We start from the raw sequence: 14,675 nt of genomic DNA on the forward strand, positions 1-14,675 counted from the left end.
TTGAAGCAGTTCGTGTCAGTTGTCTAAAAATTTGAGTGGATTAATCTCTGCCGTACAGCATGTTTTTTAATATTTAAACACTGATTTTGTTGAAGGTACCAACAAATGTAAGCGTAATGTCATCGATAATTAATATTTTCATTACGGTCAGTGGTTGTGTAGGCATGGTCCCAATGCAATGCTTTGCCGGGGGGGTGGGGGGTATAATGCTGTTAAGATGGCACTGGTTACAGTACCTCTTCTGTGTGGCTGTACCAGATGGGCTAGCCTTCGCTCCGCTTGGGTGCCCATATCCCTGACACTGGTTCACTGGTTTTCCTTCCTTGCACCTCTTTTTGTAGGTGCTAACCAACCACTGCACAGCAGGAACATCCCACAAGACTGGCTGTTTTTGAAGATACTGTGACTAAATTGTCGAACCATCACTATTTTGTCAAAATCACTCCGATCTTTTCACTTGCCCATTTTTCTTGCTTCAAACACTTGAAATTGATGAACTGACTGTTCGCTTGTTGTCAAATATTTCCTACTCCTTAACAGGTGCCATTGCAACAATTTAATCAACGTTATTTATTTTACCTGTCAGTGGTTTTAATGTTCTTGGCTAAATAGGGTGTGTGTGCATGTGGGTATATATATATATATATATATATATATATATATATATATATTTATATAATCTCAACTATTCCTTTTTATACACTGACTAGCCAAGCCAGCAGTAATGAATACCTACTCTAGTTGGTCCAAGGAATTACTTTATTTTGAACAGTACCACAGAGTGATACATCAATGCCATATTTGAAGTAGAAGTTCAACATCTCTTGATATCTTAAAGGGACACTATAGTCACCTGAACAACTTTAGCTTAATGAATCAGTTTTGGTGTATAGAACATGCCCCTGCAGCCTCACTGCTCAATCCTCTGCCATTTAGGAGTTAAATCCCTTTGTTTATGAACCCTAGTCACACCTCCCTGCATGTGACCTGCACAGCCTTCCATAAACACTTCCTGTAAAGAGAGCCCTATTTAGGCTTTCTTTATTGCAAGTTCTGTTTAATTAAGATTTTCTTATCCCCTGCTATGTTAATAGCCTGCTAGACCCTGCAAAAGCCTCCTGTATGTGATTAAAGTTCAATTTAGAGATTGAGATACAATTATTTAAGGTAAATTACATCTGTTTGAAAGTGAAACCAGTTTTTTTTTCATGCAGGCACTGCCAATCATAGCCAGGGTAGGTGTGGCTAGGGCTGCATAACAAAGTGATTTAACTCCTAAATGACAGTGAATTGAGCAGTGAAATTGCAGGGGAATGATCTATACACTAAAACTGCTTTATTTAGCTAAAGTAATTTAGGTGACTATAGTGTTCCTTTAATCTAATTAGGCTAAAATCCAGTTAGCTACTGGGTGTGAAGACTATTTATATATTATTCCACAGGGTTCATTTCTTGCATGTGATATTTTAGTTTTACAGCTGCAAAATGGGAGCAATTTTTGTAAGCACCTGTAACTAAATTGAGTCCAAAAAGATTGTAATGTACAAATATGTTTATTTTGTGTCTCAACCAGTGTAACCAGTTTAATGGGTTACTGCTTAGGCAGATATATGTTGATCTACAACATCACATCTACAGTATCTAGCTCTAGGGAGACAGTGTTGTTTCACTTGGAATGTCTGCACGTGGCGATGTAATCCTAACTCTATATTCTAGTACCAACTAGAACAGGGGCATTGTACCCATACCACTTCAATGAGCTCAAGTGGTCTGGATGCCTATAGTGTCCCTTTAAGAACTCTTCAAGTAATTTCCCAACAACAGATGTTAAAGGGACACTCCACTGCCCAGGTAAAATAAAAAAAATCACTGATAAGTGAACAATCCCTGCTTCTTAAATTTAGCTCCACTGAGCTAAACAACCAGGTAGTAACATGACTGGTTGTCTGAATAAAAACCAAGGGGGCGGAACAATGTTAATTAATAAAAGTGCCAGTTTTTTTGTTTTTTTTAAATCTGCATTTTCTTGTAAAATAAAAGAGAGAAAAAAAGAGAAAATAGCTCCAGAGGAGAAGTTACTAAACCTTGCTCTGTTGCTTGAAATGGGTTAGGTAGGTAATTTATGGGCATAACCAAATATAATAGTTTCAAGAACAAAAACAAGATGAAGCCATGACACCTCCCAAAAAACCAGTTGAACTTCTACAAAGCCCTTTATCCAAATCTAATCTAAGTTCCTTTCCAAAAAACACCTTTACTGGAGTGAATGTCCTCTACCATTATCTATATGTGTGTGTTTCTTGGGAAGTTCCCATAGATACTATTGAATGTATCACAATTGTGGGGATCTATCTACAACCACATGTGTGAGGAGGACGACTACTTCAAGTTGATAAATGTTTAATATCTGTCCCACTCATACCAATTTACAGCTCCATCTTTTTAGGTTGTGGAGCATTTGATATTGTTCATGTCCCACCTAATTTGCTACATGTATCTTTTTGAGCAAACATGTATTACAATATTGCAATATAGAAATTTATAATGCCTGCAAATAATAGTTTATATGTGCATGTGCAAAGCTTTATTCCTACAATGTTCAGTTTGTTTTTTTTGTTTTTTTTCAGATCTGCAACCTGTTTCCCCTCAGAAAAATATAACCAAAACAACCTTAGCTTAAGAAAGCAGTTTTGGTGTATACGTCATGCCCAGTCAGTCAGTCTCCCTACTTAATTCTCCGCCACTTATTATTTAAATCCCTTTGATTATGCAGCTCTAGGCACACCTCCCTGCATGTGACTTGCACACCCTTCCTAAACACTTCCTGTAAAGAGTCATCTAATGTTTACACATCCTTTATTGCAAATTTAATTTAATTTAGAATTTCTTATCCCTACCTCCTGATCTGTTAATAGCTTGCTAGACTCCGGAGGAGCCTTCTGTATACAATTAGTGTTCAATTTACAGAGCAGGAGATAAAAGCAGGTCATGTGAGTCATAGCCAAGGGAGGTGTGGCTTGGGCTACAAAATAGCTATACAGAGAAACAAAAGTGATTGAACTCCTAAATGGCAGTGAATTGAGCAGTGAGACTTTGGAGGCATGATACACCAAAACTGCTTAATTAAGCTAAACATGTTAATGTTAATGTCGCCAATATCCCATGTACATACAGTTCTTAACACATTGCCTGATATAATTTGGCTGGCAAATATACCATTTGCATAAAATGTTTGCAGTAAATACCTTTATATAATTGTGTCTATCTCCATTCTGTTCCTTAAATCTCAAAACACCAGTTCATTGCCACTTAGTGCCCGGGAGACCCCTTGCAAGAAGTCAAACAATTCTAACATGCCAAACTTGGAGTGTTCCCCTTTCAGCCAGTGTTAAATGTGCATGGTATCCAAACATACATATCCACAATTATAAATATCCCCAGATATTTTAATGAGATCAGATCCGGTACTGGTTAAATGCCATTTATTGAGTAAACTCTGTAACAAATGCTTAGCTTATCTGTACAGGATGCAAATATTGAATGTAGCTTATTTTTGACAATATTAGAAAATTAAAGATACTGGTTTAAAAATGCCCTAAAGGACCATAGGTGTAATGAAGCACAGCAGCCATCTTTTTTAGTTTGGTGGATTTAATGCAGTCTGGAATGTCCGTGAAATATCTTCATTCCTACAAATGTTCTGGTAAGAGTCAAACGGATGATTTTTGGTACGTAACTGGTACGTAATAGATGTAAAATACTTTCACAGTGTAAATAGTCCACATGCACACGATAATCTTTGGAGATTAGTGTCTCTTAAAGGATTTTTGTTTTGGGTTTAGCTTATGGTGAAAACCAATTTAAGAGCCTTTCCCTACTTCAATTACAACCTCCCCCTCCGATCCCCCTCATCCCCCAACATTGGGTCCTGTAAACAAATAAAGTAGAATTTGTTACTTATGTCTGTACTTTCTTTGGACATTCGGAAGGGTATTCGGAAGGGTGTGCATTTTTTGTGCAAGGGTCCGGATTATGTCAAGGTAGCAGAAAGTGACACAAAATTAATTATTCCTCTATATTGTGGTGCTACATTGTGGAGTTGTCCATCACACTGAAATATAATTTAAATTGAAATAGCAAAATAATATTTTCTATGAATTTAAAGACAAAATTTAATTTCCAACTAATATTACCTCTATGCTGTAAAAATGCATGTTTTTATGTTACTAAAATAACCCCGACACGGTCATTTTGGTTATAAAATGCTACGTTCTATTAAAATAATGTGTCCCCCGTCTACTTTTTTCCCCCCACAAGATTTTAGTCCTGTTTTTGGAGTACTCTCTACCGTATTTAGTAGAGTGCTGGGATTTTAGAATCTTTTCTATATATCAAGGAGTCTACCCATTACTCTTTGAATAGAATGAAATAGAAAAAAAATAAACACACGTAGAGGGAAAGTGACAATACAGTAAAGTGAGGGAGAGAAGCATAAAAAATAAAAAAACAAGGAAAAAAAAATCATGCAAAGTGATTTGATGTGTTGCGATTGTTGTTGCCATCTTACAATAGTAATGTCTATAGTTTATGTGTATAAGAGCAAACATTTTCAGCTTTGAAAATCTTTCTTTCTCCAGACCCAGAGAAAGGGAATAGGAAGAACCTTGCAGATAGAACCAAAGGCTAGTATGATCGTCACAATTTATGCTGATAGAATGTAACATTCTTTTAAATCGATAATAACAAGATGAATCTGTTGTAGTCCAAATTTTTTTTTTTTTTCCAAAGTCACCAGAAAGTATATTCTTTGTTTATTATAATATTCTGAATGCCTTTGGGTAAGTTACTCTCATCATGGTAGGCAAAATGCTTCTCAGTTTGGTTTCTTTAAGACCCCTTTTGCTCCTCTGTTTTTTGGGGTCAGCTACAGATTAATCTCGGGACTTTATTCATTTAACATTCATCCTCTGAAGAGACAAAACAACGCAGATAAGCAGTGCCCTTGTTTACAGGCCGTCCACCGCGGTAATGGATGCTGGAGTGGAAGAACGTGATGTTGCACTTGATGACCTCTCCAAGGTGGGACTCAGCAGAACCGGGTCGGAGGGTTTAGGAATCAAAGACCGTACAGGGGTCAAAGGTTTGGCCTGACTGTGCACATTCTGCCCACAGATACGATGGTGCTTCTCCCAATCCTTGTGCTGGCAGAATGAGCCACAATATCGAGCAATGTTACACCCACTACAAGTCTCACTCGCCTTACGACCACAATTCCAGCAACTCTGTAGAAGGAAAAAAAAAAAAATACAATGCGAATAACATTAAACCATCAAGATTACTAGACACTGATAAAATATGCTTCTTCTGTCATATAATTCCCTTGCACAATATAAAAAATACAGGAAAGAGTTGGCTTAAAGGGATACTATAGTCACCAGAACAACTACAGCTGTTATGAGCTTTTCAGAGAAAAGGCAGTTGTTATATTACAGCCTAGAAACAGCCACCAGAGGTGCTTACTGGGTCTCCACGCTCTGCATGGAGACACTGAACTTTCCCAATAGAGATTCATTAAATTAAATGCTTCTCTATGAGGAGGTGGGAAATCCTTGTGGTTGGCTGAGATCATCCATTCTGATGATGTCCGCTAAAGGGACGAATCCTGTGCCAGCAGACCCGTGCGGCACTGGAAATTAGGTGAGTAATTACTATATTTAAGGGGGTAAGGGAGGCCTGGGTGGCTAAATAGTGTTTTTAATGTGTATTTTGGACCCTATAGTGTTATTTACCTATTTAGTCTGTAAACACAGCTTCAAACAGTACAAATGGAAATTTTGTTAATATTTATTGTTTATCTGGATAGATAGAGCACTGCAGGAAATGTGACTGGGCCTGAAAAACGCCTGAAAAACAAACCTCAGGAAAAGAAAACCAACATAAGGTAGCATGCATGCTGCAATTAAACGCATTTTGTTATATGGAAACTAGTCTTGATTAGTTTCTCCACATCACATGGTTATGAATGCTCTAGTCTTTTACAGTATCCACATCTAAAAATAGTGGATCTCCTTAACCGAGCACCAATGATAAACTATCAAGTTATTTAAAACTTTTGAGTACAAGGGATTTTTTCATTCTGCTATATTTGAATATGGACTGCAAATTCAGAGTGATTGGATATCCTCTTGATCTGGGGCATAGGCAGATAGTTCTCTACATGGGAAAGAACTACTAAAGACATAATCCTAGTCAATCACTGAATGAGCAGTCTGTACCTCTGTGGATTCCTCCTGCTCATTGACCACTGAAAATGCATCTTCTGTAGCTCTCCGCTTGGCATCCGCGATGGTCTGCTCCATCCTGGCTCTCTCTGATGCAATCATCTCAAATGCTTTCTGTTCAGCCTCAGACACCGCTTTCTGGACCTCTGACATAGCCTGACGCTTCACCTCATTGACAGCCTCCTCTGAGAGAAAAAGCGAGGAAATTCAGTTTACACATAGCGGAATAACACTGCCATATTATGCTGTGTATATCAACACAAATCTGGATCCTTCACTCCTTCACCTAAAACAAACAACTTTATATCTATCAATAATAAAATAAAATTAAAAAAATGTATCTTCTAATTTCTGCATACATAGTTCAGCAGTTTTACATATTATTAAAACAATAAATTTGAAACGTAACCCTGGGTAACCTGTCAGATATACTGTAATTAATATGCTAGGAAAGCCATAATATTTTGCAGCCTGTCCGTTTAACTGGTTTCCGGTTTGTATTTTTATATTGTTCTAACTATATTTTTATAGCGGACCATTCAAAAGTCCCCCAAATAACTGTTTGCATAATCAGATTTCCAAATAAGGAGGTCTATGTGGCCTGGGGAAAAGGTGAGCTGCAAGGGACCATAAACAATATCTAATATATAAAAAAAATACATTTTTTTTTTTTTTACTCTAAATGGACACTTTAAGCACCATAACCAGTACAGTCCACGAGAGCTAACAGAAGCTCGAACATCCGGCACTCTGAAGGGTCTAGTGGAGGTGCTTTAGGACAACCTACAGTTTGTTTCTTGCTTAAAAAAAGACCGACTTAAAGAGGATTTAAAACCTCACATTATCCTACTTTTATCAGCAAAGCATCAAAAAAATCTTAGCAGTTCTGAGATATTTCTAAGATAAAAAAACTAGCAGGTACATGCTGGAAAATATGTTCTAAACACAAGAGTTGGGAAGTATGCACTTAAAAATAATCAACTGCTGAACCACATAACATTTAAAATCTACTTAAGACAGTGTATACATTGTGTGTATTGAACTTTAGTGACTGATAAAAAGTTCCATGTGTGACAGATTAAGTTTAAAGTGTTTTTTATCCTTAAATTGATCCACTTTTAAAGGTAACCTATCACCACTTACCTTGCCCTCTGCAGCTGCTCCACCACCACAATCTTATTACAGAGGTGGATGTTACACTTCTGCAACACCCATCACTGGTCTGTCCGTGCTCACTTATTTGCCCTGCTTGGGGACTATTCCTCAAGCAGTGCAAACCTCTTCTATGATGCGGACATGCTGGCTTCGTTGCCTGCATGCTGGCGTCTGAACAGAGTCATGTCAGTCACTCTGTTCCTGAACTCCATAGCCAGCACAAGCAGTGCCAGCTAGGATGTTACCCTTGCTACCACAGTGCATGTGCTGTGGTTGCTATGGGTGGAGAGCAGAAGGACTGCCTGTGGGTGGGTTTGAATTGATTAATCAATTCATCGGCAGAGAGTCTATGCAGAAGAATTGATTAGCAGGTGGGAGAAAAATCTCCCCTGGTTTAGATCATCATTACAGATGATGTCAGCCTATCCAATGCTTTAGAGAAATATTCGTGGACTAGTGTGCATGCATGACAATTGCCATGCTGCACCAATCAATGTTCAATGTCTTCATGCAGAACCTTCATGAGTGACAGTCCCTTAGAACACAATGGAAAAACAAAATTTTCTCATAAAAGTGTTTGCCTTGCTGAGTTTGCAGGGACAATCTCTTTACACCAGAACTACTACATTAGGCACACCCTGGTGCATAGATTATCCCTTGAAATATCACATTTCTCATTTATTGCATTTAAAAGTTTTTAAGGAACCATTAAAGTCACCTAGACACTTAATTTCAATGAAGTGGTTTTGGTGCAGTTGTCCTGCCATTGTAACCCTTCTATGCAAGCCATTGTTGTTTTTGTAGCACTGTCGACATTAAAGGTTTAATGACACATCTAGTGGCTGTCAGGAAGACAGCTGCTAGAGGTGCTACCGCCTCCTAGAACAAAAACTCGGTCCTACAATCAAATTCTGCTTCTAGCAACATTTAATTGGAGGAGCACTGTGTCTACTTGCGCATGCATATCTCCAATCCACTGCTTCTTTAGGAGAAGGCATGCTGACTTTCTTCAGAGGCGGAGCAAGTCATTTTGGTGCTGAAAAAGAGGTTACGAATCTTTATTTAACAATATTTTTTTTTTTTTTATTGGCAAAAGGGGGGTGGACAGTGGTCACAATAATAGAAGGGAGCATAAAGTCCTGAAAAAAAACTACTGTATTTTTGGGACTATTGATTCCCTTTAATTAAAAAAAAAATATTTATTTACAAAACTGAAATCAGTTGCATGTCCTAGCATGTAATTTACAGAGGTAAATGGTAAAAGTACAGAAATAAGAAATAATGATATAGGAACCCTTCTAATATTGATTTTAGAAGTGGTGTCTGGTATGCATATGCCAAACCATTAATACTGCTGTATTGTCACCTCATTACGGATATGGAAATATATCCCCATAATTATGTTATATTCTCTCTACTAAGCGCACTCAGCCATATCACACCTCTGGCTGCTTTGTCCCCAGAAGATAGAAGACATCGTGTACCTGCTTTCCTCCAGATCTCATCAGTAACATAGCCTGCTCCTGTTCTGCTGCCGAAATCACGCTGAGAATCTGCAAAACCGGGTTACAGTGTGTGAGTGTGTGTATATTTATAGTCTACCAAAAATATGGCAATATAGTATCTATTGAGAAAATAAGCATTTGCTGGTGTATAGGAATGCTACAAAGTTGAAAGGAGGGATAAAGAGCACAAGCAGGAAGATTACATTGACTTGTTTAACGGTTAATATCAATGCCCACTTATTTATTTTCATGTTTCCGTTCCTTATTCCCCTTGTATTTTACCAACACCCTCTGTAGCGGAGAGCCGATCTTGCACAGCTATTCTCCACTAGAGATTCCAGTGAGGCTCAGGAACAAGGTGATGTTAAGTCCATAGGCAAGGTTTCCAGCAGGTAAAGTAATACAGCAGTATCCCCATCGCAATCCCAATAACTGGACGACACACAGTTTCAGGAGTAGACTGACAAGCTTTATTCCACAGTTCCTTATAAAGCCCTCTCCCATGCAAGGGAGGAGGTTCTAACACTTAAGACATTATCCAATCTCTAAGTAGTAACCTCCCACAGATCTCCTCCCCTCCTCTAGCATCATAATCCCCTTATTGTGTACACAGTTTTCCCCGAGTTTTGGATGTACCCTAAATACTTGGGGTACATCCACAAATCCAACATCCCCAGATAGCTCTATTCTGGGGGACCAACATACTTAAAAATTAGCCCATTCGGATGAATGGTTCGTGAGATATGGGGTTCCAAAGATTTGACCGACCGCATGGGTAAAGTATCCGAAAACAGTTCCATGCATTTTGGCCCTGCGGTCGGTCACAAACAAGGGAATGAAAACAGGCGAATTGCCTGTGTTATAGAGCCTGGAGAGGGTTTGAATGAATTCCCTTGTTTATGGGGCTCTTTCTACCGAACGGCGGGTCATTCGGTAGTTTCCATACGAATTTCTGGAAGTATGGAGGTCTCAGCGGTGTTTGCCTAGTCAAGTGTCCGATTTTAGTTCCAGACACTCGACGGCAAAACACCGCTGTTCGGTAGTTTAAGATGGCCGCCGCCACGTGTTTGTTTCCCGAATGGCGGCCACCCAGAGGACAAAGACCACACTGCACTGATTGCCAATTACCTGTTTGCAACATTGTTGCAAACGGTAATTGGAGGCACACTCATTCCTGGGTGGTCTGGTTGTTCGGTAGTTTCATTCCCTTGTTTTATTTGAATGATTCTACCGAACAACTAGAGGAATACAATTCTTTACATACATTTAACTGTCATTATACCCGGATACCATGCTTTCTATACATGTACATACACATTAAACCAGCCATATGACCAAATACACTTATTCTCATACATGTCGTGGGACAGCCCGGTACCAATCCGCTACACTGCTCCCCCTTGCCCACAAGCCGGCATACACAGTCTGATCCAACACGGATCGGCTTGGGGATGTCCGGGGGCTCACGGATCATTTCTCTAAGTCAGTTTGTCTTGACAACCCGTCAGCATTTCCATTCTGCTTACCCGGCCGGTACTGGATATTAAAGTCAAAAGGCTGTAGCGCCAAACTCCAGCGCAGCAGCCTGGCGTTGTCTCCAGCCACCCGGTTCAGCCAGACTAACGGGTTGTGATCCGTGAGCAAGGAAAAGGGCTGTCCATATAAATAGGGTTGTAGCTTCTTTAGGGCCCACACCACAGCCAGGCATTCCTTTTCGATGGCGGCGTAGCTTACTTCTCGAGGTAACAGTTTGCGACTGATGTAAGCCACTGGATGTTCCCCGCCATCGGCCCCGACTTGACTCAGTACTGCCCCCAATCCAAACATAGAAGCGTCTGTGTGAACAAGAAAACGTTTAGTTGGATTGGGAGCTGCCAAGACAGGGGCATTTATCAGTGCATTTTTCAATTGTTGGAATGCCTGCTCACACTCCGGGGTCCAGTTTACTTGGCGGGGAAGGTTCTTACGGGTCAGGTCAGTGAGGGGTTTGGCCAGGGCGCTATAATTGGGAACAAACTTCCGGTAATACCCTGCTGTCCCTAGAAACGCTAAAACCTGGGTCTTAGTCCTAGGGGTGGGCCACTGGGCTACAGCCTCTACTTTGGCGGGTTCGGGTTTTTGTTTACCGCACCCTACTCTATGTCCCAGGTATTGTACCTCAGCCATGCCGATACTACACTTGGCCGGCTTCAAGGTCAGACCTGCTTCCCTTATCCTATCTAGTACAGCTCCGATGTGAGCTAAGTGTTCCTGCCACGTATTGCTAAAAATAGCAATATCGTCCAGGTAGGCACATGTATAGTCCTGGAATCCATCTAGGAGTCGATCCACCATCCTTTGGAAGGTGGCTGGGGCGTTTTTCATCCCAAATGGCATGACCTTAAACTGGTACAAGCCAAATGGGGTGACAAAGGCCGACTTCGGGATGGCGTCTGGGGCCAGGGGGATTTGCCAATACCCTTTACACAAGTCAATAGTGGTGAGGTATTGGCCCCTGGCCATTCTGTCCAGTAACTCGTCTATCCGGGGCATCGGATAGGCGTCAGATACAGTCTTCTCGTTCAATCTCCTATAGTCCACGCAGAAGCGGGTCGTACCGTCTCGCTTTGGTACGAGGACTACAGGAGATGCCCAAGGACTGTCTGAGGGTTCAATCACCCCCAGTTGGAGCATTTCGTCGATCTCCTTACGCATGTTTGCCCGTACCGCTTCTGGAATGCGGTATGGCGTCTGGCGCATGGGTAGTTGCCCTGGGGTCTCGACCCGGTGAGTTGCCAGAGGCGTGTATCCAGGTACATTAGAGAACGTGTCGCGTTTCTCTTCCAATAGTTGCTGTACCTCGATCCGCTCCTGTGGGCTCAGCCGATCTCCCAGCGTAACCTCCCCTAAATCTCCGGACAGCTGCCCATCCCCCAGCAAATCGGGGAGGGGTAAGCTGTCAAACTCTTCCGTGTTAGGGGCACAGATGGCGGTTACCTCCTCAGTACGCTCGTGGTAGGGCTTCAGCATGTTCACATGGAGCATGCGTCGCCCCCCAGTCCCTGTGCAGGGGCCGATAATATAGGTGGTATCGCATCTTTGCTCCACCACCTTATATGGGCCCTGCCAGGCGGCCTGTAACTTATCATGTCGGACAGGTTTTAAGATTAGTACCTTCTGCCCGACCTGAAAGCTACGGTCCCTGGCTCCCCGATCATACCATGTACGCTGGCGGGTCTGGGCCTCCTGAAGGTTTTCCCGTACCGTCTTGGTCAACGCTTCTAGGCGGTCCCGAAAGGCCAACACATATGGTAGGATGGGAGTGCCATCTGTGCTCCGGTCTCCCTCCCAATGCTCTCTAATAAGATCCAATGGGCCTCGGACCCTCCTTCCAAACAATAATTCAAACGGGGAGAACCCTGTGGATTCCTGCGGCACCTCCCGGTATGCAAATAGGAGGTGCGGCAGGAATCGTTCCCAGTCCTTGTGGGTCTCTGCGAAGGTTCGGAGCATCTGCTTCAAGGTACCATTGAATCGTTCGCAGAGCCCGTTCGTCTGGGGGTGGTAAGGGGCGCTGATAATAGGCTTAATGCCACAGATCCTCCAGAGGTGTTGGGTGAATTCTGCGGTAAACTGGGTACCCTGATCCGAGATAATCTCCCTGGGTAATCCCATCCGGGAGAATATCCGCATGAGGGCATCCGCGACCGTCTCAGCGTGGATGTTGGTCAGAGCCACTGCTTCTGGATACCTGGTGGCATAATCTACGACCGTTAAAATATACCGTTTTCCTGACGGGCTAACTTTATTGAGGGGGCCTATCAGATCCACCGCTATTCGGCTAAAAGGTTCCTCTATTATGGGTAAGGGGTGAAGTTTAGCCTTCCTGCGATCCCCCCTTTTTCCCACTCTCTGGCAGGTATCGCAAGTCGTGCAATATCTGTGTACTTCCTGGCTAATCCCTGGCCAGAAGAAACTCTGGGTTAGTCTGTACCTGGTGCGACTAACCCCTAGATGTCCGGATAGCGGAATATCATGCGCTATCCGGAGTAATTCAGCCCGGTACCGCTGTGGTACCACTAATTGTCTCCTCGCTATCGGGTCTAACCCCGTAATCTGTTTGGTTGTTTCCCTGTATAAAAGTTGTTTATCCCAGATAAACTTCTCTCCCTCCGCCCCGGGGGAACCCGTGCCAACCTTGTCCCTATACACCTGAAGCGTGGGGTCTGTTGCGACTTCAGCTACAAATTCATTAGGTGGAGCCCAGGGGACACATTCTAGAGGGGGGGTAGGGTTGCTTACCTGGACCTCCGGCAGTGTGTTGTGGTCCTGGGTGCGGGCCTGTTGTCGGGTGACTACAGGGTTGACCTCTCCTGTGGTGGGTGACTGGGGCTCAAAAGCAGAAGTGAGCCTCCCCAGATCGTTCCCCAATAAAACCTCCGCCGGTAAATGTGGCATCAACCCCACCTCCACTTCCCCTGCCCCCGCTCCCCAATGTAAATGTACCCTTGCTGTAGGTAGCCGGTACACTGCTCCCCCAGCTACCCGGACGGCAACAGTTTTGTTCAGTTTTGCCTGATCTGAAATCAGGTGGCTCTGTACCAAAGTGATGGTGGCTCCCGAATCTCGTAATCCCCGGACTGCTGTACCATTCAGATATACCGTCTGTCGATGGTGCCGTAGATTATCCACATTGGCCTGGACCGGATCTGCCTCGTGCAGTACCTCCCATTGTTCCACAGTAGTAATGGGGACTGCGGAACCATATGGGGTGGTGACTAGGTCCTGGTAGTGGTGGGCTGCGGCCGCCCTGGGTGGAGGTGGGCCTGGACGAATCCAGGTGGAACGGTCCCGTAGCTGTGGGCATTCCCTTTTATAATGTCCCCACTTCTGGCAGTGATGACAGGGGCCAGCGGTGGGTTGTCGGAACCGGGGCTGTGCAGCGGGTGGTGGAGGTGGTGGTAGCGGTCTCGGTGGAGCTGGGGTGTAGTTGTTTCCCCCGAATGTTTTAAAGGTTGCTTTTGGAGCTGCAGGTTTTTGTGACCTGCGTGCATCCAGGTAGTCATCCGCTTTCCTAGCCGCCTCGGTAAGGGAAGTAGGGTTTCTGTCCCTTACCCATTCCTGGACCTCATTGGTTACTCCCTCATAGAACTGCTCCATCAGCAACATTTGTATTACATCCTCCATAGAACGTGCCTTGCTAGCTTGCACCCACCCGAGCGCTGCCCCCTGTAATCGGCATGCCCACTCTGCGTGCGAGTCCTTCTCTGTTTTCTTTAGATCCCGGAACCTCCGCCGGTATGCCTCGGGTGTTATAGCATACCTGGCGAGTATAATTTCTTTCACTTTACTGTAATTCCTTATTTCGTCATTAGGTACAGTCCGATATGCCTCTGCTGCCCTCCCGGTTAACCTTCCGGCCAAAATAGGTACCCAGTCCTCTGCGTTAATTTTATGCAGTGCACACAGTCTTTCAAAGTCTTGCAGGAAAGCGTCTATATCTTCCTCTGCCTCCACATATGTTTTAAAAGCCTGGTATGGTATTTTAGGCTTACCTTCCTGTGGCACATTAATTGCAGAGCTTTGTTCTGGTGCCTGTGTCCTTAGGATGAATTCTTGTACCTCGGCCATTGTCCTGGTAACAATTTCTGTTGGGGGGTTTTCCCCATAAAAGGATAGCCTGAACTGAACCTGCCTCTGGAATTCCGATCCTTGTGGTGTTCCTCCCGGCTCCCTCTGTGCCGGAACTGAATCG

The 14,675-nt window shown here is 43.1% G+C and overlaps 1 protein-coding gene across 4 annotated transcripts in view; it reads right to left on the reverse strand.

Moving 5' to 3' along the window:
- Positions 1-4,491: 4,491 nt before the first annotated feature.
- CBFA2T2 (CBFA2/RUNX1 partner transcriptional co-repressor 2) overlaps positions 4,492-14,675 on the reverse strand; it is a 55,184-nt gene continuing 45,000 nt past the window's right edge. For 3 of the 4 annotated variants that reach the window (XM_063455737.1, XM_063455734.1, XM_063455736.1), the window contains 3 exons: positions 8,879-8,989; positions 6,276-6,466; positions 4,492-5,282 (listed from right to left, as the gene is read on the reverse strand). In XM_063455737.1, coding sequence (XP_063311807.1) covers positions 5,007-5,282; positions 6,276-6,466; positions 8,879-8,989 — 578 coding nt within the window. In that variant the 3' untranslated portion in view covers positions 4,492-5,006. The remainder of the gene's footprint in view (positions 5,283-6,275; positions 6,467-8,878; positions 8,990-14,675) is intronic. The other variant, XM_063455735.1, reaches the window with a different exon arrangement.

This window comes from Pelobates fuscus, chromosome 5 (genome assembly GCF_036172605.1).
Source record: "Pelobates fuscus isolate aPelFus1 chromosome 5, aPelFus1.pri, whole genome shotgun sequence".
Taxonomy (NCBI): domain Eukaryota; kingdom Metazoa; phylum Chordata; class Amphibia; order Anura; family Pelobatidae; genus Pelobates; species Pelobates fuscus.